Below are 27030 nucleotides of genomic sequence, written 5' to 3' on the forward strand. Positions count from 1 at the left end.
GGAGAGCTGCCCTTATTTCCAGCTGGCAAGCCCCAGGGGTGTGTACCACATGGTGCCAGCAGGCGCCTCTGCCGCTGTGCGCATCCGCTTCAGCCCCGAGGAGAACAAGGTGAGCCTGGAGGAGCCCAAGCACAGAATTCTCTGCAAAGCCATTGTTTTCCCTGCACTCTGGGTGCAGCCCATTCCATGCTGGGAGCTTGGCTCCAGGCCGTGGGCAGGCAGCCTGCAGCCAGTCCCAGCTTGGCACGGGCTGCCAGGCACTGCAGCCAGGCCTGACAGGCTCTGCTTCCCCTCCCTGCACATCCCTGAGCATTGCCAAGGGAAGATGCCCAGGGAACAGGATGAAAATGACAGAGGGCTGTTGATAGATGTTGGGCCATCTCTAGGTACAGTGGAAGGTTTCATGATGATGGAAAACACTGGAGGAACAAAGAGGTCTGAGAGCTTCCTCCTTCCTGCCTGGCAAGAGCTTCCCTGCCTCCCCCTGGGCTGGAGCAAGGACGGTGCTTTTTCCCAGCCTCTGCTCTGCAGCCTTGCAGCTGTGCTGTGCCAGAGCACAAGTGAGCATGGTGCAGCTGCAGGGCCAGGGCAGAGGATGTGCTGTGCCCGTGAGCCCGGCCTGGCACAGGCACCCTGGGCTCTGGGTGCCCTTGGCCAGCAGGAGGTTGCTGAGCTGCAGGGACTTGGACAGCTGCCTGCAGGAGCTGGTGTAGGGCAGGTGCAAGCTGCAGGCAGAGCTGTGAGCCCAGAGCCCGTGGCAGTGACACTGCTGTGCCTCTGTCTTCATGCCTGTGCCTGTGCTTGCTCTGTCAGCTGGCACCCATTGCGTGCCAAAGGTGCTTTTGCCTGGAGGTTTGAACAGCAGTGCTGAGGCCCTGGCAAGTCTGATCTCAGTGCTGGCATCTGCAGGCTTGTTCATCCAGAAGGGTTTAGGCCGTGGCATGGAAGGGAGGAAGCCTTGCAGGGAAGCCAAGAGAGGCTCTTTCCAACAGCATCCTGCTGCCTCTTAGCACTGTTCTTCTGCTGACTTGCTTGGAGAGGCAAAGTTGGAGGGGAGTTCTGAGGCACCTGATGTTTCTGCACCAGGCCAGAGGTTCAGGAGCTCTTTGGGTCCAGCTGTTTTCTCATCTTCCTTTTGCTGCTTCGAGTCAGTTGAACATTTTGTCCTATTCTCAGACAGTGGGAATATAGAAACCTAAAGAGGAATGTCCTGTGTTCCCTAGCTCCATATTCCTTAGAAGGAACGTAGGAATTCTTTAACATCATTAAAATGTAGAGTAAAAATTATGGTGGCCTAGGGCAGTTCTTTGTATGACCCAAGTGACACAAGAGCTTAATGCCACAGAGATAGGTTTTGCAAAGTGCCCTGGTGCCTTTAAAATGTGGCATATTAGTAGAGCTTAGTGTTTATTTTGGGGTGGAATAGCTAAATTGATGCCCTTGAAGGGAGTCCATTTTTTTTCATCCTGCCATGGGGATGGCACTAAATGCCCTGTGCTGAGGCAGTTTTTTTCCCTGCAGGATTATTCCCACCAGCTCATCTGCATGACTACCAGTGAAAGGATCGTGGTGCCAATTCGGGCCATTGCTGCCCGAGCTGTCCTGGACTTCCCTGAGCAGCTGGACTTCTCCAGGTGTCCAGTCAAGAGCAGCACCCAGAAGACTGTGCTGCTCCGCAACACTGGGAACCTGGAAGCTCGTTTCCAGCTGAGCACCCAGAGGTGAGGCAGCCCATCTGTTCTTGTGCAAAGGATATCACCTCTGGGTGATAGCAGACTTGGGAAATGGCAGCAAAAGGAAGCAGAGCATCAGAGCTGCTGCCCTGCAGCCCTGGCTGGAAGGGAGCAGGATGGATGGCAGCTGCTCTTGCCTTCAGTGTTCTTAGCAGGATGCAGCCTTTGAGCTTTCTCTGTCCCAGCTTTCCTGGAGGCTGCTGGAACATGTTGGCAGCTGGCTTGCACAAGCAGCTCCTGAAATGCTTTCTCAGCACTGTCAGCCAAACAGAGCCATTCTCTGGGAGGCCACAGGCACGTGGCTTTGCAGGGGTCCCTGCATCAGATGCCCAACATGAGCTGTGCTGCAGGCAGCCCGTGCAGTTCCTGTTCCTGAAGCTGATCTGCTTTCCCTTGTCAGCTGAGGGCATCAGTCACCTCTTGTGTTCCATGATGACCCTTTGAAAGCCAGTTTAAAATTTCATACCAGATGATTTAAAACTCTTGAGTAAGGTTGTGCCCCCTTTCAGTGAGATTTCTTTTTGAATACTCTGAAGTTCCTGTGTTTCTGCTGGTTTTTTGTCTTGGTTTGCGTTAAATGCTTGCCAAAAGATCATACAAATGGACCTAGTTAAAAAGCAGAAGGAAACAACCTATTCAAACCCTCTCCATGCTTTAACTTTTCTGCCTGTTGGGTGCAGTAGTGATTAATGGAAAGCACAGATCTAAGAGGATGAGAAGTGTTTTAAGGAACAGCTCACAATTCACAGAGAAAAGGCCAAAATGTAGCCTGCCAGCCCCATCTCTTGGCAGTGGTTTTCATTTGGTTATTAGAGTGTCAGGGATGTCTCCTTCACAGCTCTTCTATCTTAGAGCAGCTTTCATTGAAATGCTGATCAAATGTGCCCTTTCTAGGCTAAATCAGGATGTTTTCAAGGTAAAGTAAGCCAAAGAACCACACTGCAAATTCAACTATTGCTTGGTCTTCAGGGGAAAGTTCCTTCTCCCTGTGTGATTCCTAGGCTGTAATCTCCCAGGACAGGGAGTGCCCTAACATTTGCATCTCCTGAGATGAGGTTTATAGGCAGCAGGAAAAGAGAAATTCCTGAGGCAGTCAGTGTCCAGTTGTGCCTGCAGATAGCTCGGAAGCCTCTCTGTGCTCTTCAGAAAGCATTCTCTGATGGGATTGCTGGCAGTGGGAGCCCTGAGTGTCACTGCAGAGAGCTGGATGCAGAGTGTGGGGAGCTGAGGCCATTTTGCCCACACGATGTTGTGAGGGCTGGATCTGCTCAGCAGTGGCTCCGTGGCTGTTTCTGATGCTGTCTGTCCTGGCTGTCTTCTGCTGGCTGTGCTTGGTTTGCTCCCTGCTTGCCCAAGGGAGCTGCAGTGAGCTGCAGTGCAGAAGGAATCTGCTGGCCAGCTGTGGCCAGCCCTGATGGCTCTCTTTGTGTTGCAGTCCTTTCTCCGTGGCTCCGGCCGCAGGAGCTCTGGGCGCTGGTGACACCGTGCAGGTGACAGTGGGATTCCACGCGCTGACGGCCGGTGACCATTGCGGGTGCCTGGCAGTGTGCTGCAGCACAGGTGAGTGCTGGGCCTGCCCGGCCACAGGACAGCTCTGCACCATGGCTCCCTGCTGTCCCATCCCCTCCATTCCCTCCAGAGGTGCCTCCCCTGCTCAGCTTCACCCCAAAGCAAACGGAGAACTCCTTGCTGTTTGGGGGCTTGAGAAAGTGCATCCCCTCTAACAGGCTAAGATTTTGGACTCCTGTTTTGCTGGGAGTTGCTGAGTGGAGGAAGGAGGATCCCTGATTCTCCACTGCCATGTGGCAGTGCCTGGGTGAAGGTTTCTTTTATTCCTGGGTAGTGCTGTAGGTGAGCTCTCCATCAGATTCTCTGCAATGCAATGGATTTCTAGCACACCTCTGTCTCATATGCTGCTTCTGCACTGGCTTGTCACAGACCCTTTTCTATGTGGCCCTTACACATATAATGTAGTTACTGCTTAACAACATTTTCAAGGCCTCAAGTTCCTTTTTTGTGACAAATCAAAACAAATTTTTCCTGTCCCCATTTCCCAGGCTGTTCATGCTGTTGCAAAGCTCTCACATCTCTCTCCCATTTGATTTCTAGGCTGAGGAACCCCATTGAGTCTTTCTGCAGAAACTGCTCTGTACTTAGTAATCTTTCCTTTGTCCCCTTTTTATTAAATTGGAAATGCTGCTCTTGGTTTTTGACATCAGAACAATATAAAATATTTCAAGGCTGATGTGGCTGTGGGTTTGGACAGGGAGATGATGATGATGATGATTTTCCTGGTGTTCATTTTGTAGTGGTTTGTCCTATTGCAGAGCCAGGCTGGTTGTGTTTCCTTGCCTATGTCCCCTCCTGCTGTGGGCTGTCACTTCACTTGTTCCTCTGGGCCTCCTTTTGCTGCCCACCTGCCCCCAGGCATATTTGCTGGTCAGCAGCAAGGGATGCAAGGGATCAGGAGAGACAGGAGTCTGGTGGGATGCCCGGGGAGGCCCTGGGCAAGGCAGGACTGAGCAGGGCTCCTCAGCGTCACCTGAAGGACTTTGGTGCAGAAATCCCGGTGATCTGAGTGGGTCACCAGAGCACATGGACCAACCCCACTGTACACACTGTCACCCTGGGGCCACAGCTCTACAAACACACTCAGAAATAAGGTGTTGAAGGAGCTGCCCAGGACATCCCCACGCTCTACACCCAGAGCTGTCAGGATGTGATCCATGGACTGATCCACAGAACTGCTCATTCAGCTAAAAACTGGGACACTTTCTTCTGTGACCTGTGGTTTGCTGCGTTCCTTGTGCTTCCATCAGCCAGTGAGCTGAGCAAAGACTCCCCTTTGCTTTGTTCCAGGTGAAGAGAGAATCCAAACACACCTCAAAGGAGAAGCTGTGGATGTCAACGTTGGGTTGAGCACAAGTTCTGTGGAGATGGACAAGACTTTGATCACCATGTCAAGCCACAGAACTGTGTTCATTGAAAACAGGAGTAACATCACAGCCCACTTCCAGTGGAAGGCTTTTCCTAGTGAGGAAGAAGAGGATGAAGAGAAGAGGAGGTTGGTTTGAAAGATGCATTTCAGTGAGATACATGGCCCAAGACTGAAAGGAACGTGTGGCCTCAGGGGGGTGTTGGTGCTTTTGAATGGTTTAGGCCAAGTAAACCATCCCTGGCACCAGGGTGTGTGTCCCTGGGCTTCGGGAGCTCAGGACTCAGCATTCCAGTTCCATTTATACTCCAAGCATGGATGGCATTTTGGGAAGGAAAGGTTGATTGTGATGACTGGATTTCCTCAGGTTCTGATTGGCCTTTTGCCTCTCTCATCTTCTTCCTTCATGACCTGGCCACTTCCTTAAACAGTTCACCCTCTTTCCAAAGGTGATACACCCTCTTGTTTTCCCTTAGTTCCTTCAAAGGCTCCTTGCCCATCCAGGCTGGTTGTCTTCCCTGTCAGCTTGTCTTTCAGCACACAGGGGCAGTCTGTTCCTGTGCCTTCCAGACTTCTTTCTTGAAGCATGTCCATCCTTCGTGGAGCCCTTTGTTTTTAAGTGCTGTTTCCCAGGGTACTCTCCAAATCAGCCTCTTCAACAGGCCGAATCTGCCCTCCAGAAGGCCAGAGTGGAAGTTTTGTTGATGCCCCTCCTCGCTTCACCAAATATTGAGACCTCTATTATTTCCCCGTGACTGTAGCCCAGAGAGATGAAGGTGAACAGATGAAGTTCATTTAGCCATTAGGGAATTTCCTGGTGATATCCAGTACCTGGAGGCAGGGAGGCAGCAGACTGCCCTGTGGAATGGATCCAGTCAATAGACAGGGCCCTCAGCTCCCCTTAGAAGGGAGTCACCTACTGCCACTACCCTTCTTTTCTTCTCAGTACTCGAGGCTGTGCTCTGTCTGACAGACCAAGTGCAACTGGGAGACTCTCCAGACTGAATTTTTTTCTTTAGTGTCATCTGCCTGAGCCTCTGGAGCCCGGGCCTCATACCTGTCCTGTCAGGGCACCTGGGTAGGTGATGGGGGTCAGGATGGGATTTATTACCTGCCCAGTAGAGGCCCACTTCCATTCCCCACTGTCTCCTAGGTCTCCTCCTTCTGCCTGATCCCAAGAAGGGCAGGGCTCCTGTGACTCCTGCTGAGCTTCTCTCAGGGTTGGACAGGTGTAACTCCACAACAGTTTCTTTCTGTTTCACTCTCCCTAAGGCTCCTCAGCCTTTCCACTTCTTCCTTTTGCCCTGTCCTCTGATATTAACACCAGGCTCAGACCCTCCCTGCAGCCAGAGGCCTGGACAGCTGCGTCCTTCCTGGGGGGTTCTCTTTGAGTTCCTACACTCCTGCTGGCAGCAGCAGCAGCAGCAATGGCTTTTCATCATTTGTAAACCATAGCTGGGGAGGTGGGGGGAAAGCAGAAGGAAGAAAGAAAGAAGAAAAAAAAAAAGGCAAGCACCTCACAACCAGCAAAAAGACCCAACCCACTACACAAGGAGGATGGGTGGCTGCACCCTTTCTGCTCAGCCTGTTTGTGCCAAGTGCCTCGCAAAAACTGAAAAATGCTGTGCCAAAAGTGCTGGGCCAAAAGTGCCATGGCAAGCCTCTGTTTGCTGTGGGCCAGATCACTTACACTCCCCAGAGCCATTTTAAATTGCCTGCAAAGGCCCAGGAGATCAACCCTTGCCCACCTGAATGGCTGGTGAGAGGGTCCTTTAGTGTCCTGGTCTTCTTGGTTTTGCACTGTTCTCGATCTCCTTGCTCAGTGTCTGACTTCCATACAAGCTCTGGGTGTTCAAAAGAAATGCCAGGACCTTCTCTGGCTACTTCCCTGGGCTGTTTATTTCCATTTTTTCCCACTTTCCTGCCTCAGCCTGGACCCCAGGGGATCCACTTTCCCCTGAGAAGCAGCTAGGTTTCCCCAAAGTAAACTTCAACCTGGTTTTGGTTTTGGGGGGGTTTCTTTTGTAATTGCATCTGGTTTTGTGCCAGTTTGTGTCCTAGACTGCCACCAGGACATTTTGCTCTTCCTTCCTTCCGGTCTTAGGCATGGTTGTAGCTCCAAGGCCACTGTCCTGCTGTCAGAGCAGCTTTTGAGGTCTCAGAGCAGAGAGGACTTTTTGAGGAGAGGAGATCGTGCAGGATCCTTTCCCTCTCAGGACATTCTAGAACCATGCACTGGGATGGGAGCCAAAAAGCTCTGGATGATGAAAAGGTCTCTCCAAGAGTTTGCTGTCTCCCTCCTCCACAACAAAGTCCCTTCCCCTCTCAGAGCCTCTGTTTTCATGCATATAGAACCTTGAATGTCACTGAAGGGATTTGGTGCCTGAATTCATCAATTTCCTTTGGAAGTGCTCTGGGATGCTCTTGTGAAAGACAGAGTAGGGAACAGGGCAGGTCCAAAACGAACGAAACAAAGTGATGTTTGTGAAAAACAGCAATCACTTGTCTTAATTTTTTTAAATGTTTAATAGTAATGAAATAGTTATAAAGATAGTAATAAAAATTAGAGTAGTAACAATTTGGACAGTCAGAGTTAGGACAATAAAGGGACAATAAAAAAGCAAAGAATTACAGACATCTGGGTGCTCTGCTCTGCCACAGAACAAGTTTTGCTAACAAAGGATTAACCCTTAAAAGCAATAGCTTGTTGCATATTCATCTATCTCATACATGATGCAAACATTCTTTTCAAACAAAGGGTGTTTTCTGTTTATTGTCAACTTCTTCCCTCATCTTGTACATCAGTCATCTTGGTCCCTTGATGTCTGGTTCTCCCCAGTGAGGAGGCAATAATTCTTCTCTTGGGATTTTGGGTGTCTTGTTGCTCTTATCTCTCCTTGAACTAGTTAGAAAAAGGATCTTACACCACATAGTTTCTGTAGCCTAAAACTATATGCACCACACTACTTAAAAAGATTAGTACAGCACTGTAAAAAAGGATTAATACAACATCACTTTCCAACATCACACATATAGTAATCAGTTTAATATTTGCAAAAAGACAATAATATAATAGGCATTTTTCACAGTGCTGGTAACATGGAGCTGCAACCCAGCTCTGTCTCCCCTCCCCAGGGAAGTCCTGCTCCATAATCTTTATCTGCCTCCCCCAGCAGCTCAGTGGGAGGAAAAGCCACTTGAAGTGGCTGGTGGATTGTCCCTCAGTTTTGGCAGAGGCTTTGAGCCAGGAGGTTCCCTTGAGGGATTCTGGCTTTGGAAAGCCCTCCTGAGCCTGCAGGTGTGGAGTAAAACTACCTGCTGCGCCAGTGAGCAGCAAGTTATCCTGTGATCCCTCTGGGACCCCCAGGGCTTGGGGTCAGCCCTTGCTGGGGAGCGGCTGCTTGTGAGAAACAGCCACTCACTTTTCCTAAGTTTAGAAAGGTTGATTAAACCTTATCAAAAATACAACCGGAGACTGGATAGAGAAGATGTTACAGCTCTGGGAGCAAAGGATTTGCCCCACCCTGTGCTCGCCCACACAATGGAGGTTTTGCCTTTTAACCCTTTAGCCTCTCCCAAAATTCTGACCATCGACCCCTTCTTCGCTGTCCTGTGGTGGAGTTTACTTCCTCCAATCTTGATTGGAGGTCAGATGCCACCATGGTGACAAGCCGACCCTCCCAAATACCCCAACCCCGGCTGTCCCTTGGTAACAACTCAGGGGGTAAAAAACCTTTTCTTAACCTATAAACATGGTATTGGTCTGTTAATGGTGAGAGTCAGTCGTGGCATTGCTCATCTGTCACACTGCTGCTCCTCCCCAGGTGCTTTGCTCTCCTGCACTCCCACTTCTCTCTGCAAATCTGTGGCTCATTAAACGAGCTGCTGGCTTTGTCTCTCCTCTGGCTGCAGGCAGTGTCTTATTCGGCAGTCACAGAGAGAGCTGTGGCTGGAAAAATTAATGGAGGAGAAAGAAACAGGGAAGGAGAAGGGCTCTTGTGAGGATTGTGCTGCCCTCCTGAGAGCTCCAGGGGAGATGGCAAAGGTGCACCCAGACCCCATGTTCTCTGATGACTTTTTTCTCATTGAGCCAATGGTAAGTGATAGCTGAGAACCTCATTTTCCTCCTCTTCCTCCTCCTCCTCCTCTCCCTCTTTCTCCTCCCACCCACTCCAACCCTGGCTGTGGTCACTTGGCAGATCCTCAGCTGGCCCCACATGCTGGGAGGGAGGACATGGAGTTTGTGGTGCAGCTGCAGAGCTCACCTAAAAACGCTGAAGTGCTAAAATCATTTCTGCCCTGGAGGGTCAAGGCAGGGCTGGGAGCCTGACAAAGCCCAGCTCTGCTGCCAGGGCTGGAGCTCAGGGCACTCCGTGCGTGTCCTTGCAGTGTCACAGGGAGCAGTTCTTGTAGGGAGGGGCTGCCCCCACACGTGGGGCTCAGCAGAGGCTGTTGCAGCACTGCCAGCTCACACACTGACCTGAAGCTGGCAATGGTTGGTTGGGAAAAGGAGGCCAAACTCAGCCCAAGGTTAATCCCAGAAATGCCAATGGCCTCCTGTAACCACGCCTTGCACTATTTCTGAGTCTGCCTTCCAGTGTCATCTGTGAGCCTGGACACAAGGCTGGAAGGTTTCACTGGGCCTTTTGAGTTCTCCTGCACACAGGGACAGAAAACCTTTTCCTTTTCTGTTTCTGCAAGCAAACTGCCACGTGCTGCCATCAGCCAGAGCCCTGATTCTGAGCACTGGCATTGTGAGAGATGATGAACGCCTGGTGTCTGCACAATGCAAAATCCCTACTCCTCTTGGAGTAAAGCCCAGAATAATCCCAACCTCTGCTTTCTTTCAAAACAGCTTGACTAATGTTTGTATTTCAAGGAAGGGGCTCATGTTCTCTTCTTGGTTACTGCTATGGCCCATCTAAGGCCAAGAGGCAGCAGTGCACAGGGGCAGTTGCATCCCAGTGCAGCTGACAGCAGCATGATGTGAGCAAGAGCTTGTGTCAGAGCAGTAGGAATCTTGTGGAGAGTGGGAGCTGATCAGCTGAGCATTGAGAGCTTCCAGCACTGTGTTGAGCTGCCTTTGGAGGGTTTCCTTGGGCTCCTTGTGTTGTTCACTCATCATTGATGCTCTAAACAAAGGCTGACAGGACTGTGGTTGAAAACAGGAAATGTGAAGTTAAAGAGAAATGTTTTTCTGTCTCTTTGTGTTGCAGGAGGGAGAAATTGGGCCGAATTGTTCAGCCGAAATCCAGGTGACCTTCAAACCCCTGGCAGCTCTGGAGTATGGAAGTGTGGCTTACTGCAGCATCTCAGGTGCAGCTCCTGTGCCCTGCTTCTCTCCCCCTCAGTGCAGCCATGGTGCAAGCCTGAGCCCACTGGGCTGCCCTGGCAGTGCTGGGAAGAGTCCCTGGCCAGCAGGGCAGTGCTGGCACATCCCCAGTGGCCCTGCAGCTCCCAGGGAATGTCCCGTGCAAGGCCAGGGCTCAGAGTGCTGTGTCTGGGTTCCTGATCCCAGAGCAGCCCTGACAGTGCAGGGAGAGGTTTTCATGCCATGCCTTTGCCAGCATTTCCTCAAAGGCCAGAGAGCTGCAGAGCAGAGCAGCTTTAGTGAACAAGCACTAAGCCCCTGCAGGCCCCTGGCCTCCAGGATGGCTCCACTGGACATGGATCCATCATCAGGTGGCAGGAGCTGGGTTAGAAATGTGCTCCCTGAGCCTGGATCAGCTCCCACTGCCCAGACAGCACCAGAGCAGAGGTGGCTGAGCCCCACTGAGCCCAGGCTGTTGGTAGAAGGAGCAGCCTTGGCCAGCAGCTGCTTCTCTCCCTGTGTGGGAGCTGTCACCTTGCAGCTCTCAGTCTGTGGAAACAGCTCCAGTGTCTCACCACCCTCACAGGAAAAAATGTCATCCCAAATATCTAACCTAAATTTCCTTTCTTTCAATTTCTACCCATGACTCCTTGGCCTGCCACTCCAGGACCCCAGAGATGTTTGAAACTCAGCAAACTGGTGGCTCCCATTGGAAACCAGCTCGAGGAATGGGTTAGGAATTAGAAGTCAGCCCCAAGGGATATCTGCTGAGGGAAGAGAAGGGTCCATATCTTCTCCTGCAGCATCAGGAGCTGGGTGCATCCAGCTCAGAGTCAGGGACTAGCGCTGAGGCAGCCTGGAAAAGACAGTGTGACAGAGGGAATGCTTGTACTGAAATGGACATCTCTCCCCAGGCCGTGAGAGCAGGCTGCCCCTGCAGCTCAGAGGGGAAGGCCAAGGACCCTTGGTTGAACTCAGCTGTGACACTCTGGAGCTTGGGGACATTTTTGTCAACACCCCCCATGTCTGTGAGGTGAGCAGCAGGGCTGGGGATGGATGCTGATGGCTCCTGAGGCAGCAGCAAGCCTGGTGGAGCTGTGGAATTCCTGCCAAGCTGGGCAGTTGTGAGCAGGGAATATTTGATGTGCTGGTCCAGTCTGGGGGGTCAGAAAGGTGTGTCTGTTGTTCATGAAGGCCCAGCCCCTGCTTTTGGGCAGCCTTCCTTAGGGATCAGCTGGGAGGCTTCCTGCAAAACAAGCCCTTGGCAGGTGAAACCAGCACTGGGTGCAAAAGCTGCATGTCCAGAGGCTTTTGTGGCAGTGCCAGACACAAGGCACCTTTGGACTGGGCTCTGCAGAAGCAGCTGGAACCAACTGGCTGCCTTTGAGCTTCAGTCCACTGCCAACAGCTTCCAGTCAAGGCTCTCCTGCTCATTCCTGGAAGTCCCAGGAAAGCCTTGGGAGTTCTGTCCCTTGCTGGCAGTCCCACACTTCAGCCTTGGTGCATCTCTGGCTCTGGAAAGAGAAAAGTGGTCCTGGGAATTAAGAAAAGGATTTTTCTTCCTCTTTGCTTCCCCCACAATAGTGCTAAGCTTGCAAAAAAACCACAAGAGAGCAACTGAAAAGAGGTAGAAAATGAGGCACTACATCAGGGCAGACACTTTCAAAAGCTTGGCTGGGGAAGAGAAAGACACCCTGAGTTTTCTCACCAAAAGATGGTGCTGTCTGTACATTTTGATGCTGATGCCTCATTACCAATGTCTTGTTTTCATGGTGTGGGAAAAGGTGAATGAATGGATGGTGCTGTTGGAGCTGTGCAGGCTGGGGCAGCAGCAGCTCAGTGCTGATTCACTAGGCAGCTGCAATCACCCCACGTTGCTCTCAGGGCCAGGTCTCCATGAGCGGGGTGATGCTGCCCAGAGGTGCACTGCTCTGTGTCCATGGGATAAGCCCAGGGTGACTGCAGGTCTGTGCAGTTGCCACTGCTTTGCATGAAAACCCAAAGGCAGAACTTGTCCTCTTGTATCTTTTGACTTCTGCCATTCAGCAGCACAAAGCATCTTCTGCCTTTCCTGGCTGTTCATTGCATCCTTAGACAATAGCTCCCAAGAAGGGAAGATTCCACATGGATTTCCACTTTGCTTTCTTGCTGCTGCAGGTGAACCTGATCAACCAAGGAGCTCTTGATGCTCCCTTCAGCTGCATCCCTTCAGCCACAAAGGTGGGCTTGGGCTTCAAGTTGGCACCTCAGGAGGGCATCATTGCAGCAGGTGGGAGCCAGACTCTCCAGATCTCCTTCAGTGCCACCGTGTTGGGGAGGTTTGAGGAAGAATTCCGGTTCAGTGTGGCTGGATCTCCTACGCCTGCCATCCTGACCATCAGGTAAGGACCCTGGGAGCTTGGTGGGCACATCTGGAGCTGTCTCTGGGACATGCCCCAGCTGCCTCCTGTTGGGGTGGAGCAGAGAGAAAAGGTGTTTGCTGAGGTCTTCATCTCTGCTCTGATGCGGGCATTGCTTTAGTGGGAGGATGCCTCCTGCCCTGTGTGGTACCTGGAGCTGGAATGACTCCTCCCTGCAGGGATCTCCCTCTGCCCTGGGCCATGGCAGGCAGTGGGATGGATCAGCTTTGGGCAGCAGCTGCTCTGGGATGTCCCAGCTGAACAGCCAGCAAGGCCCCCAGGGCTTTGGAGATGGGCCAGCCTGGGGCATTCTGCAGCAGCAGCAGTGCTTTTAAAAACTTCTGTCAATAATCCATGCCAGATGGGCAGCAGCAGCCTCACCTCACCTCTCATGGCCATGCTGTGGGGCACAAGCCGTGCTCGCAGCTGCTGTGCCCAGAGTGCTCTGGTGCCTCCTGTGCACAGCCAGGCAAGGGCTGATGTGGGAGTCAGGGAACTGTGCAGCAGGAACTGTGCCAAGGACTTGGGCATCATCCCCTGGGCTGGTGCCATGGCAAGAGATCATCCTGGCCCAGCACAAGGGACAAGGGGTGATGATAGGGGAGGCAGAGCTCAGTGCTCAGCACCACAGCAGCACGAGGCCCTGTCCCTGCCAGCCTGAGCCTTGTGCTGCTAGGATAATGCAGTGGGAGCAGGAGAGCTGATGCTGGCTGCTCTGCAGCTTTGGAACTAGGCTGCTGCTCCTGGGAGGCACTGGGGCAAGGCAGTGAAGAAATGAAAGCAATCTGCACTGAATTATAGCAGTAAGATAAGGGAGATGGATGAAAAAGAACAAGGAAGTTATTACTTTGCAAGAACAAAGTGGTGAGTAGGTCTGCCCCCAGTGGAGAAAGAATGATGATGGCTTTGTTTTTGGAGGAAAAGTGCTGCTTTTTTATTTTGGAGATCAAGAGGGAACCTTCCACCATCCAATAATTGATTCTCCTCTGTCCCTCCCCTAAACTGGTGATGGGATGTTTGTGCATCAGCAGCTTTCTCCTTGAGCGAGGGCAGGTGTCTCTTGTTGAGATGTGTGGAGCAGAGCCAGGGGCAGTGCTGTGAATCCAACAGAAGGCACAGGTCACTGGGCCTGGATTTTTAACCTCAAGGCAGAGTGGGCATGGATTGGCATCAGCCATGAAATCAACTGGGGAGTGTTGTGCAGCTTCAAGTGCTGCTTTCAGTGGGTGTTGGTGACTTTTGCAGTGTGTCTGCTGAGTTCAAGGACAGGTGAGGTGCTGTGCTAGATTCAGGACCCCCTTGTTTGGTTGTTGAAGCTGTTGCTCTTGGCTGTGCCAGCTGCTGCACTGCTGACAAGCTGGTCCTTTCCTCTAGGATTCATCTGTGCCCTGTGTAGAAGTGTTGCTGCTCTTTTCAGAGGATGTTTGGGGCTGCCCTGGGTTCATGTGTCAGAACTGTGTCTGTAATGATGGTGTGGGTCAAACTCTGCTGAGAAAGCTCCTCCATGGGAACAGCAGTTCCAGCTAAGAAGTAGCAAAGCAGGAACCTGTGTCTGGCAGGGCTGGTTACAGAAGTTTGTGGGGACACCTTGATGTCCATCCCATTGCAGATGGGGAAAGTGAGGCCCGGAGCCATGTCTGGCTGTGTGTTCAGGGTCCTTCATGGGACCAGCAGCATCCCGGGGGCTTTTCCTGCCTGCCCTGTGCCCAGAGCCCATCAGTGGCTGTTGGCTGCTGGCCACTTGGCTTTAGCTGCCTCCTGTGCCCAGGGGCACTGTGCTGAGCACATGGTGTGTGCTGGTTTGAAAGGCACGGTGCCCTGACACCAGGTTGGTGCCCCTGAGCCACGCCAGCCGGAGCTTTGCAATTCCTTGAACCAAGGCATTTCCTGCTCTGTCCTCGCCATGCAGGGGCAGCGTCACTGGACCGAGTTTGCACTTCGACCTCCCTGAGCTCGACTTCGGGGACATCTCCTTTGGTGAGTGCTGCCTGGGCTGGGACACAGCGGGAGGGATCTGTGCCTTCCGAGAGAAAAGCATCCCTCCCTCCTGCTCTGCCCCAGCAGCCTCTTCAGGCTGGGAACTGCAGGGCTGCTGGTGCCGCAGGGAGCATTTGGCCATTGTCAGATCAAACAGAAGCAAGGCATAGAAAGTCAGGATTTTCTGGTGTCTCTGTCCTGCTTGAAAAGACAGATGTCTGCCAAGGAAGGTGGGAATCTTCCTGGAATGGAAAGATGAGCCCCTCCCTCCAAATGATGATACCTTTGAAATGACAGGGCTCCCGGGCAAAACTGTGGGAAAAGGAATAACAGTTCTTTCCTAGACTATATCAGGAGAGCCCAGAGAACAAGAGCAGACGTTTGCCAGCTGCCAAGTCCCGTTTTTGTCCTTTGGTGCAGTGAGGATCCCAGCAGGAGGAGCTGTGGGCTCTGGCAGGGCAGTGATCCCCTGCCAGCCGGCAGCGGCAGGGAAGGAGGGAAGGAGGGAAATGCTCCTTTTGCAAAGGGACAGAGGGCAGGGGGATGTGGGCAGTGCCTCAGAGCAGCAGGCAGCAGCGGGGAAGGCAGGCAGGGTGGGTGCCAGGCTGAGCTGCAGCCAGGGCAGTGCCGGGGCCAAGCACACAACCTCCCGCAGCAGCACGCGGCCGAGCTCCCATCCCCGAGCGGGAGGAAGGGAAGCTCCGCTCCCTGCCCAGCCTCAGCTCCCACTGCACAGCGCCCACGGCATCACGCCACAGCTGCCAAAAACCCCCAAGGGAAAAGCCCACCCCCAGGGCCAAAACCCCCAAAACCCCTATCCCCCTTCCCAGACCAAGGGGAGCATTCACTACCAAGCCTGAACCCAGAACAAGGAAGGTCATGGACTTTTTAAGGAAACTACTTGCCTTTCCTGAGCTGCTTCTGTCCCACCCTGCATCACCATGGAGGCACTTGTCAAGTTGCCTTTTTGAAGAAATGAAACAAGAAAGGCAAGAGATGGAACTATGGTTCTGAACCAGGAGATCGATCCTGCTGGATCTGCTTTCATTCCTAAGGTCTCTTCAGCTGAAGGCAGCTGTTGTATCTTTGCTTCTTTGGAACTGTTGACTGTTGTCTGCATGCGGTGAGCTCAGTCTCATTGGAGGTTTTGCCATCTGTGTTTGTCCTTGTTGTGCCTCTCTTGCCTCCCTGCTGGAGTCACTGCTGGAGCTGGCAGTGCTCACTGGGATGGGCACAGAGAAACTCTGGGTTGCAGCTGCAGTTGTTTTTTCTCCCCATCTGTGTTCCAGTGCCTCTTGGTGAGCAGGCCCAGGGAGAAGTCTCCTCCCCAAAGAGCTGGCCAGCCCAGCCAGATGTCCACTGCAGAGCAGCTTGTGCCTGCTCTCCAGGCTCTGCAGGACATCCCCACCATGAGTAGCTACATCTCTGGCTTTCCAGCATGGAAAGCAAATCCCAGAGCTCCAGTGGGGTAAAGCCTTGCAGGCAGCAATCCCAGTGAGCAGCATGCGTGTGATGTCCCCGTTTGTTGGGTGAGGTGGGACCTGGTTCCTCATTGCCAATCTCCAAGCAAGGCTTGGGTGTGCCCCCAGTTGAGTGGGCTCTGAGCTGTCTCGTGCTCAGTCTGTTTGGCCCAAACCAAGAGATGCCTTTAGGATCCTGCAGAGAGAAGCTGCATTGGGGTGCTTTGCCTCACGTTCTAGTTCCTGATTCCATCATCTCTTTTGCTGTAGCTTCTTCTCAATGCTGACTCACTGTTTATCTATCTTGAAAAGGGTGGGAGTGTTGGCAGGCTGAACAGGGAATTTGACAGCTTGAATTCTCAGAGGAAATGCTCGGTCTGGGTGCACACTCATCACTGGGAGATCACTGGTGCTGGTTTGGGGCAGGTGAGGCAGCTCCTCCCCATCACCAAGAGAGAAGCTTGCAGTGTTCAGCAGAGCCAGGAGTGGGCATTTTCAAGGCTGCAGTCTGCAATCTGTGTCAAAGGGAACTGAGTGACGATTCATTCCTCATGCAGCTTCTGGGTGAGCTGTAGTTCAGATAATCCAGAGCTAAACTCCAGTGCCACTTTCATCGTGCCAGGCCATTCCCAGCAGGAGTCATGCCACAATGGGAGCCTCAATGGATGTTGGTGTCCTTTCCTAGGCTTTCCCTACACCCAGCGCTGCCGGCTCACTAACAGCTCCCCGGTGCCCGTGACGTTCCAGCTCCGCATGTCGTTCGATGGCACGCAGCCGGCTGTGGACAGCGTGGATCAGATCCGCTGCCACAGTGACCCAGCCTGGAGGAAGGGCGTTCACTTGTATGTGGAGCCCCGGGAGTTTACCATCACTCCCAGCCAAGGGACCATCCTGCCCCAGGGACACCAGGACATCCAGGTACGGGCAGAGTGCAGCCAGAGACGCTTCAGCACCAGGGCTGCAGCTGCACTGGAGCGTGGGAGGGCTTTAGCTCTGCTGCCAGCTTTGAGCATGGTGTGAGTGAGAGATCTGCACTGCTCTGAGGCCTCTGCTAGCTGCCTTACTCGGGATGTTCCTCAAGGAGCACTGTTTTCTTTCCAAAATCATATGCTGAGGTCACATACCATATGGTCAAGGCCAGAAGTCTCTCTTGGGTTCTTGAGAGCCATTTATTTGATTGCAAGTGGGCAGAGCAAAGATGAGGGCAAAAGGTGGCTGTTAGATAGATGTCATTGTAGAAAGCAGTTAGCTTTTCTTCTTGGTCTGATTTCCCCTCTCCTGGGGAGCAGAAGGATTTGTGTTCACTGCAGGAATCTCCAGTGGGGACAAAATACTCTGCAGCCATGAACTGCCCAGCACCTGCTGGGCCACACTTTGCCCTCATTTCCTGCTGTAAAGCTGAACTCATTGTGTTCAAGTCAGATTTCTTCTGCTTTTATGTCATTGTAGTCAGATGAGAAATTGGCCCCTTAATTTGAATACAGTGGTTCATAGAGCTTTAGTCTAATGTTTTAATGTAGCTGAGCTATGCCCTGATAGCAAGGTGTGTTTAAGACATCTGCTATTGCCAGAAGGCTTTTGTTGCTTTGAGACTGTGCTCTACACATGGAGCAGCAGCAGAATTAAGACAAAATCTTCCCTCAAGGGCTGGAGGATATCACACGTGGATAATGAGCTTTTGTAAGGAAGAATTTCCTGTTCTTCTCTTCCACCAGGTGACCCTGTGTTCCAACTCGGTGATGGAGTTCTACAGGAAAATGCTGGTGGATCTGGAGGGTTTTGGCAAGGGAGTGGCATCATTGGTCATCACAGCCAGGTACCAGCCCTTCCCTGGCCTCCCCCAGCCCCTGCCTTGCCCAGGCTTTGCTGGCTGCAGCTGCCAAGGAGAAGTGCTGGTTCATGAGCTCATGTTGTGCCAGCTGGGCATGAGAAGAGCAGAGCTTGGACAGCAGCCTGTGGTGAAAAGCAGCCCTGCTCCCAGCCCAGCAGGGTCCTGGGCCCTTTTCTGAAGGCACCAGGAATGAGATCATTTCTTGGCCTGGCTTTTGGTGCTTGAGGTGGAACAAATTTCCCCAGGGCCTCCTCTCTTTCTTGCTGCAAGAGGTGGAGTTGTGCTGGGTGCGAGCACCGTGCATTGGTTTGGGACACAGCAAGCAGCCTGCTGAGAGCCAGGCTCTGGTTCTGTTCATGAGGGCACGTGGCAGGGGGGAAGTGGCTGCCAGCAAGAGTGCTGAGGGCAAGGTCTCAGGAGGGGAAAGCAGCCCTTGGTGTGGCAGCTCAGCTCTAGACTTTCTCCTTCCCTCTGCTTCCCAGTCTGAGCTTGAATGTTCTCAGGGTTGAGATCAAAAGTGGTTGTTGCTGCAGCAGAATTCCATCCTGCTGTGCTGCAGTGGGTGTCAGTGGAATGCCAGGAGGGATGCAGTTCCCTGGGGCTGTTCCTTCTCCCAGGCAGAGCCATCCAGGCAGTGCCTGGGCTGGCATTTTGTCAAGCAGGTGGGCTGGGGACAGTCAGTGCCTGGAGTTGTGGAGGGAAGGAGCCAGGGAGCTGTAGGGCCTGGGAGGGGCTGATCAGCCACTCTGGAGGGCAGCTGGTGTCTCGTGCCCTCCAAGGCTGGGGCAAGCAGCTGAGTTCCCAGGCAGGGCAACAGCACCATGGCAGAGAAGGGAGTCATTTTTCCTGGGACACTGGAGTTGTGTGTTCCTTGAGCATTAGTGAGCTCTGATCCTTGTTGGGAAGGCTCCCCCAGAGCTCATGGATCACTGGGAGTGTTACAGGAGTCCTTGCAAGCCTTCCTGGGGAAAGGAGGGGCTGAGGCAGCTGTGGGACAAAGTGCTCTGCCTGGGGCACTTGGCAGCCTCTGGCTGCTGCCTCTCAGGGTTTGCCCCTCCTTGACAAGACCCGTTGGAGTGGGAAGACGTAGAAGGCAATTTATCACTGCAGGGCTGTTCAATGCCCATTTGACAGTGACCAATGTGTTATGCTCTGTTTTACAATCTTTGCGGGTAAATGTTCTCCATTCTCTCAGTATCTCTGATTCCCCTGGGCTCATCTCTTTGTCCAGATGTCTTGTTCCTAAGCTGCAAGTGTCCCCCCACGTGCTGCAGTATGATGAGTGCCTCCTGAAGGTGCCCTACGAGAAGAAGTTCATCATTAGGAATCCCAGCCACCTGCCTGGCTGCTACGGGCTTATTGAACAGGTTTGGCATCCCATCCACCTCCCCGTCTCAAATATTATTGAGGAGCTTATTAGGGGGAAAAAGGGTTTGGACGTGACCTTGTTGGTTTCTATTCATTCTTAAAGATCTGCTGAGAACAGGATCCTACCCGAATGTAAACTTGAGGATGCAGTTTAACCTGCTGAGGGAACAGTTGATGTTCTAGTCTTCAGGGTGTTTTCTTGTGGGAGATCTTAGAGGGCTGTGAAAGCTGCTGCATCCACAGACAGCAGTGCCTGTGCTGGCAGTCTCCTGGCAGGATCCCCTGGGAATGCTAAGCCTACAATTCTTGCATCTTGTTTGTGCCTTTTACCTTTGTCCTGGGCATTTTTAAACACGTGTGTCAGTTGCTGTTGCGGTGGATGTTAGGGAGTGTAAAGTTTCTTCAGAGGTGCCTCTGAAGCTGCATTTCATTGTGTCTCTTGCAGAAACGCAAGGAGGACTCTGCTGTGCTCTACTCCAGCCCCAGGCCCTGTGGGATTGTCCAGCCTCACAGCACTGCAGAGATCCCAGTGCTGGTGGAAGTGCAGGCGCTGGGCACGCATCGCACCAATGTTCTCATCGGCGTGTTCGGGGATGAGAGAAACCCACTGGTGAGTGCAGGGGAGATGTGTGCCTCTGTGCAGCTGCTCCTGGCAGGCTGCAAAGGGCACAGGGATTCTGCTGGGGAAAACAGGCACAGGCTGCTGTGGAGAAGGCCAGGAGGGATGGGTGGCACAAACAGCTCGTGCCTCACGGGTGGTAATCTCAGTGTCTGGCACAGAACGTCGTTGGTCTGAGCTGGAATCCAGGGTCACTTTAGTTCATTACTCTTGAAAATGCTGTTAACTTTGGAAACATCTGTTTGAAAATGGCATCTCTCTGAGCACAAAAGAGGATGTCAGAAGACTTCTGGGAACCTTGAGCTTTCTGTAAAAAAAAGGAAGGCTGGCATTTCAAGAGTGGTTGCAAGGATTGAAACTTAGATTAAAACATAAGGAAATGACAATGGCAAATTCCCTGAATGGCACCAAACATCTGAACCTGCGCCATTGTGGCACTGCATGTAAATCAGTGAACAGGAAGGACAGGCAATGCAGGCTGTGCCAGGGAGCCTGAAGTTTGACAGAACAGTTTCTTTCAACTCTGAGGCTGCTTACCTTAAAGAGGAGGGTTTCTCCCCACCAGAGGAACCAGTTGTTTAACTGTCAGCCTGGCCATAACTAGAGACTTCTTGCAAAGCTTTTACCTTTGGGCCAATCCTTTGTAGTTTGAAAGGTTCTCTTACCTTGATCCTTTTAAATTTGGAGGTGAACATGTAATTATCTTTTTCTTTTTTCCCAAAAGCCCAGCATTTCAGCTGGAGAGTGGTAGCTGTCCCTAAAGAAATACCTTGAGCAGGGATGAGCTGTTTAAGGTTTTTTAGTTTTCCCTGTTGTGGTTTGTTTGGGGTTTTTTTAAAAATCTTTCTTGCCTGCTTCCTGGGACAGAGAAAAAAGTTATGGAGCTCTGGACGGCTGGCAGAAACCTCCCCAAGCCCAAGGCTGATGGAGTCTGGCAGGACCCCTGCACTACAGCTGATGTATGTATATCTGTATGCATGGGGAATGCCACCTGAGTCCCCTGGGAGTGTTGGAAAATGTCAGCCAAGCCCCCAGCAGTGTCAGGGAAACATTCCTGATAAATACCTGCTGGAGCAGCAGAGTTTCTGGCGTTGGGCCCTGGGGGGGCTGTGCTGGCTGTGCTGGCTGTGTCTGCCCCTGGATGTCTCAAATCTGCCCTTTTGGCTTGCCTTCTCTGTCTTTTCCTCTCCCACTGTGCTTTTTGCATGCCCACAAGGTGTTCATCCCTGTCCTCTGCAGTTCCTCAGTGCAAGCAGTTGCAGCTGCTGCAGCAGCTCAGTGTCATTCCTGGGCTGCCTTTAGAGCAGACCTGCTCCAGCCTGGATTGGGAAGGGCTGGATCAAAGCATTTCTCAGTTCAAGGTGCCAGCAGCCAGCCAGGGGCTGCATCCTGACCAGGAGCTGCTGGTGCAGGTGTCCCTCCCTCCCACTGCAGGTCTCTTTTCACAGTTACCTTCTTTTCCAGAGATGAGCTTCACCCACCTAAATTCAATCCCCAACCACCAAAGGAGATGAGAACATGTTTGGATTGCCCAGCGTCTCGATGGAGGCACTTCAAGGCTGGAAAGCAGGAGGCAGCCACAGCCCTGACTGAAGAGCAGGATTTGACCCAGTCTTCAGGAGCAGAGGTAGATTTTCTTGTACACCTACTGCTTGTGCTGCCTCCTTAGCCTGCCACCAGCAAGTCATGCTCCTGCTGAGCTCCCTTTTTGCTGCCCTGCTGTCCTGTGCCCTGACAGTGGCTGGGCAGCAGGGCCAGTGGCTGGACATGGGGGAGTGGCAGGGAGAAATAGGAGAGTTTTCCTTGGAGAAGCTCACTCAGATCCTACAGGCCTGTGTTGAGTGTGGCATTTTTTGCCTTGTTGCCTTCCCAATGCAAGATGAGGCTTTTATCTGCATCATGATGGGAAGAGCTGCAGCTTCCTTGCCACAGCAAGCTGGGATGAGTCCTGATCTCCATGTGCCCTCTTCCCAGCCCAGCCAGACTCCCTGTTTGCAGGTCTCTGCTGTCACCTGAGAGCTGCTCTTGCACTGCTGGCCCTGAAGCTGTCTTACAAACTGAGACTTGGCAAAGTGGCTGTCTCTTCCTGCAGGCGTAGGGAATGGCTTGTTTTTCAGGTGCCACCACAAGCTCCTGCAAACCCTCACCTCCCAGCAGGCCTGGAGGGATTCAGGTGCTCCGTGGGCGCACCGCACGCTGCCCTGGAAGCGGAGAAGGGAAGAGGGAATCTGTCTCCCTTGCACACTGTCAGTGTGGCAAGCAGGGCTGGAGCTGCCAGTGCCACTGGTGGCCCTGAGCATTGGCCACAGAGGGGCCTCCCATCCCTGCAGGCCCAGCACAAAGTGCTGCTGGAGCAGCTGGGTGTTGGAGAGGCCGTGCAGGACACGTTTTGGGGCTGCCCAAGGACGCTGTGCAGCACCTATGGAGGGCACTGCTCCCCCTGCAACTCCTCAGGTGGTGCATAGGAAATTTTTGCAGGAGCTTTTGCTGTAGCACCTTGAGGAAGCAGCATTTAAATCAGAGAGAGAGGGGAAGAGCCTCAGGAGTCAGATGAGCTGGGCTGGGAGTCCTTTGCTCAGCTCCAAGAGCTCTCACTCTGAGTCTCCTCCTTTTCTAAAAGCAGTAAGTTTTGAAACTTTTTCAAGGCAAGTTGTGCATCAGAGAGAATTTCTAGTGCCAGGAGACATCCCAGTTCACTTTCATGTCATGTACTCATGAATGCATTGACCCGTGAGGATGGGAGAAGATTTTCCCCATGGTCCCTGCACTGGTCAGTGGCATGGATGCAGGATGAGATCAGGGTGATTCTGGCAGTGTTTGGGGAATAGGCCCCTCTGGCTGCAGCTGCACTTTGCTCCAAGGTGTTCTTCTGCATCCATTTTCACGCTCAACAGCTCCATCTCTCCTGTCTTCCATGCAGGCTTCCAGTATCCTGCCAGTGTCAGGTGTGCTGCAGCCAGGAGAGAGCCAGCAGGTCTCCTTGCCCTTCTCTGGCCACCTCAACAGCATCTCCAGTGCCACAGTGCTGTGCCACGTGGAGGGAGGCCCCAGCTCCGAGGTGCTGGTGCCCGGGGAGGCCTCACGTGTCAGCTGCTCCCCGAGCCCCCAGGAGATCAACTGTGGCTCTGGGGCACCTCTCAGGGAGAGGTGAGTAAGCCTGCCATGGGTTCCTGCTCTCCATGGGTTACTGTCCCTGCAGGGCTTCCCTGCTCCAAGGACTCTGAGCTCAGAGGTGCTGCATAGCAAAGGCCAGAAGCAGCACAGGGATGGCCACTCTTAGCTCCCTGGCTCCCAAGAGAGGAAGCACCTTCTTCTGTTGGGACAGAGCATCTTCTTCTCTAGTTTAGTGGTGAGCCCTCCTGGCTCAGATGCTGCCTGCAGGGAGCTGGGCTCTGGCCCTGCCTTGGCACTGCCTCTAGAGGTGTCTTTAGCTCCATGGTGTTGAGTCACATCTTCTTCATCATCTCCCCTCTTCACCAAAACAGTGGGATTGTGGTATGGGCAGGCGTGGGGCACACACCAAACCTTGGTTTGGGTGCTGGTGCTGCCACAGATGAAGTCCTTGCAGTGCTGATCTGCCAGGGTTCTCCTGATGGTGGGACAGCAGCCATAAAAGCTCCTGTCCTTGGGGCTCCCCTTCAGCTGCAGCAGTGGGCAAGCACAGGAGAAGCTCTGCTCCAGCAAGGCAGCCCAGCTCAGGACACACAGGCAAAGTGTGCAGCTGGGAGTGGGGGCTGCTTAAAGCAAGCCTGTGCATCAGGACTTCCTTCAGGCCAGGCTGAAGTTGGTTTCATGGGGAGGAGAGGGACGAGGCTGCTTCAGATGGTTTCCATGGCAGACAGCACCAGCTGGCTTGGTCACAGCTGGCTTCCAGCAGGAAATCTGGCTGACAAGAGCCTGTCTTGCAGGAGAGCAGTTCCTCCAGCCTTTGCTTTCTGACTGATGGGATTATTCTCATTTAGGATCAGGCTATGAGTCATTAATACCGAGGCTCACGGACAGAGACTCTCTAACTCGTTAAAGTTAGAAAGTGGTATGTTTATTAACCCCGGTGGGCAGCACCAGAGTCGTCCCTACAAGGCGTGACCGTGCTGTACAAGGTTCTTTGCCCTCTCTTTATTTCCCAGGATCTTACATACAATACATGTGCACAACCCCAGCACCTCCCCTCTCCGCTCTGTATTAAAATGAGGTCATTAGTCCTTCACACCTGCACAATTCTTCTCTGGAATTGGGTTGGTGGTCTCCTATTGGGCCAGTGGTCTTAAGGGATGAAGTCAGGAATGTCTTCATCAGGTCTCTGTGACCCTCTGGCACCATCCAAGGTCCCCTGCTTAGTGACTGATTGACATAAAGCCCAGGTGCTAACCATTGTTCTACTGGTTTCAAGATGTTCTTCTAACAGTTCACTTACTCCACTTCCTTCTATAGAGAAGCTCATCATGGTAAACAATATAACAATCAGCTCTGGCTTAAGCATCTAATCATCATTAACCTATGGTCTACCTGTCTAACTGACATCCTGATCAATGTGAATTGCTTCTAAGCCTCAGCTGAAATCCGAACTCATTGAAATCCTGCTTCAGCTCTGCCCAGGGAGAAGGGAGCTGAATGAGCTGAGTAAGAATTGCAGGAGAGATCAGCAGACGTTGGCACTCTGTGCTCTGCTTGAAACTGGGAAGTCAAGAGACAAAGGGCGTTTTCAGGCACAGCGCAGAGAGCTGGTGGATCAGCCTTTGGCAGTGGGCTGGAGGTGTCTGGCTGTGCCTGGAGAGGGAGCTTGCACAGTCAAGCCCTTCTGATGGCAAGGCTCAGGTTTGGCTGGTCCTGGAGGTGCCCTTCCACCACTGCCCTCTCTTGGGATGTTCCCAACCTCTGTGGGTTGAGGAGAATTCACGGAAATGGTCTGGCGCTGCTGCCTGGCCTCAGGGTCAAGGAATGAAGTGCAGGGCCAGCCAGGACGAGTGAGCCCAAGGTTCTGGTGGTGACTCTCAGCCATGTTTTCTGTTTTGTCTGCAGAAGGGAGCTGAAGCGGCCGTCTCCAAAGCTTGAGGAGGAGACAAAAGCCTTGGAGGAGGAAGAGAGGCAGAAGGAGAAAGAGAAGCAGAAGAAAGAAAAGAAGGGTGTCTCTGTGGGGAAGGAACCTCCAAAAGCAGAGAAGGGGAAAACCAAACCCCCAGAGAAGAAGGAAAGCAAGGCCCCAGAGAAGAAGGACACCAAAATCTCAGAGCGGATGGAAACCAAAGCCCCAGACAAGATAGAAACCAAACTCCCAGAAAAGAAAAACAAACTTCCAGAAAAGAAGGAAACCAAATTCCCAGAGAGGAAGGAAAGCAAGACCCCAGAGAAGAAGGACACCAAAGCATTATTAGAGAAGAAGGAAACTAAATTCCCAGAGAAGAAGGAAACCAAAGGTCCAGAGAAGATTGAAAACAAACTCCCAGAAAAGAAATACAAACCTCCAGAAAAGAGGGAATCCAAATTCCCAGAGAAGAAGGAAACCAAAGCTCCAGAGAAGATTGAAAACAAACTCCCAGAAAAGAAATACAAACCTCCAGAAAAGAAGGAAATCAAAATCCCAGAGAGGAAGGAAAGCAAAGCACCAGAGAGGAAGGAATTGAAAATCCTAAAGAAGGAAACCAAATCTCCAGAGAAGAGAAGCAGACCTCCAGAAAAGAAGGAAACCAAATGCCCAGAGAGAATGGAAATCAAAATCCCAGAGAAGGAAACCAAGACACCAAAAAAGAAGGAACCCAAAGCCCCAAAGAAGGGGGAAGCCAAAGTGCCAGAGAAGAGAGAGACCAAAGCCCCAAAGAAGAAGGAACCCAAAGCCCCAAGGAAGGGGGAAGCCAAAGCCTGAAAGAAGGGAGGAACCAAAATCCCAGAGAACCCAGCTGAGCTGGAGAAGAACTCTTTATTTTATTCACACAACTTATTTTATACAGTTTGCCAAACCTAATGTGCAACTTTAGGTAGTTAATCGATTTCTTATTACTAGTTATGCCAGTTATTCTGTTGGATAATAAAATATATTTTACTTGTGCATCAAATCTCTCTGTTGTATTCTTTGTATTGTTACCTATTCTCTTCACTGATTCTCATGGGACAAATCCCTTGTTCTTGCAGGTGCATTTGTTTTTCACCCTCAGATCAGATTGTTCACCAAGTCTCATTCTCAAAATAACTTCACGTGGGAACTTGTGACTGCTTAGCTGCACTTAGAAGAGATGACAGGCCAGTTGTTAATATAGCAGAACAAGGCCTGATTTCATAAGGCCTTTCTGTTATCATTATTCTACCTGTCTCTGACATCTCCCCCTTTTTGTTCATTTAAAAAAGGCTCCTATGTTCTGATGTTGAAACAGCTCACTCTTGGGAGGGTATGATCTCATGAAGGTTATCACTGGTTATCTGTTAGATGTGGGATAAGATACATAAAAGACCAATTCCAATCAACAAAACTTACCCAATTCTGTCAAGTCATTGACACAGGGTTTTGCAGCATGAGCAAACAAAAGAATAATGTCCAATGTCTCTTAGGGAAATGGAAAGAAATGACCATTGTTTCCAATTAGCTGAGAAGTAGGAGAAGGTCCATTAGCTGGAAATGTTGATCTTGGACATCACTGAATGTCCTCCTGGCAGCTGGAACAGGGAAGAACTGAAGAAGGTTGGGAGGAGCACTGTCCCATGATGATGCCATGAGGCTTTTGTTGGCCAATTGCCTCTGTCAGTTTCCAGGCACAGCTGTGTCTTGGCAGTCCTACTCCTGTTCCTGTTCTGGCCACAAAGGCTGCAAGGGGATGAGGTTATTTCTCTTTCCACTGGGCTTCATTTCTTCAGAGCTGATCAGTATCTGATGGAATGAACAGGTGACTGCTTTGAGCTGTTGGTGATAAAACACAGGCATCTCTTCTCCTGAAGTTAATGAATCAATTAGGCTTCCCTGTGGGACACTCCGCTGGGATTTAGATGGGATGACCTTTTTTCCAAGTTTCTAATGTAAATATTGCATGATTCAAAATGATTAGTCGTCCAAATTTCTCATGTACATATTGCATTATTTGAATGTTCTTAAGGCATTCATTCCTCTTCTTTTTTTTTTAATAAGAATGAGATGCATGTCTTTTGTTATGAGTATGAAGAAACATCGTAGCGAAATAATACATGTAGTGGACAAGAAACTTAGAGCAATTAGGAATAATTTGCATACAACAATCAGGAATATTTCTAATAGCAGACAAAACTAACAACATAGGTGGAATGAAATAAATAGAAATCTCTGAAATAATGTACCATCATTCCAGAGTCTGCAAACAGCTGACAAACCTCGATTCAGTGGGGACTTGGATAATTATTTCCAGATCATAATTCCCAAGCTCCCTTTAAAAATAGTT

The 27030-nt window shown here is 51.7% G+C and overlaps 1 protein-coding gene across 1 annotated transcript; it reads left to right on the plus strand.

Moving 5' to 3' along the window:
- The first annotated feature begins 49 nt into the window (after positions 1-49).
- Positions 50-25845, plus strand: LOC135292521 (hydrocephalus-inducing protein-like). The gene is made up of 14 exons (XM_064406713.1): positions 50-109; positions 1522-1721; positions 3169-3293; positions 4593-4797; positions 8581-8764; positions 12137-12360; positions 14288-14355; positions 16501-16733; positions 17531-17631; positions 18878-19013; positions 19460-19624; positions 22554-22780; positions 24653-24764; positions 25783-25845. Exons 1-14 carry the CDS (start codon positions 50-52, stop codon positions 25843-25845), a joined length of 2103 nt encoding a protein of 700 aa, XP_064262783.1.
- Positions 25846-27030: the final 1185 nt, after the last annotated feature.

Source organism: Passer domesticus, unplaced genomic scaffold (assembly GCF_036417665.1).
Source record: "Passer domesticus isolate bPasDom1 unplaced genomic scaffold, bPasDom1.hap1 HAP1_SCAFFOLD_37, whole genome shotgun sequence".
In the NCBI taxonomy this organism is placed as follows: Eukaryota; Metazoa; Chordata; class Aves; order Passeriformes; family Passeridae; genus Passer; species Passer domesticus.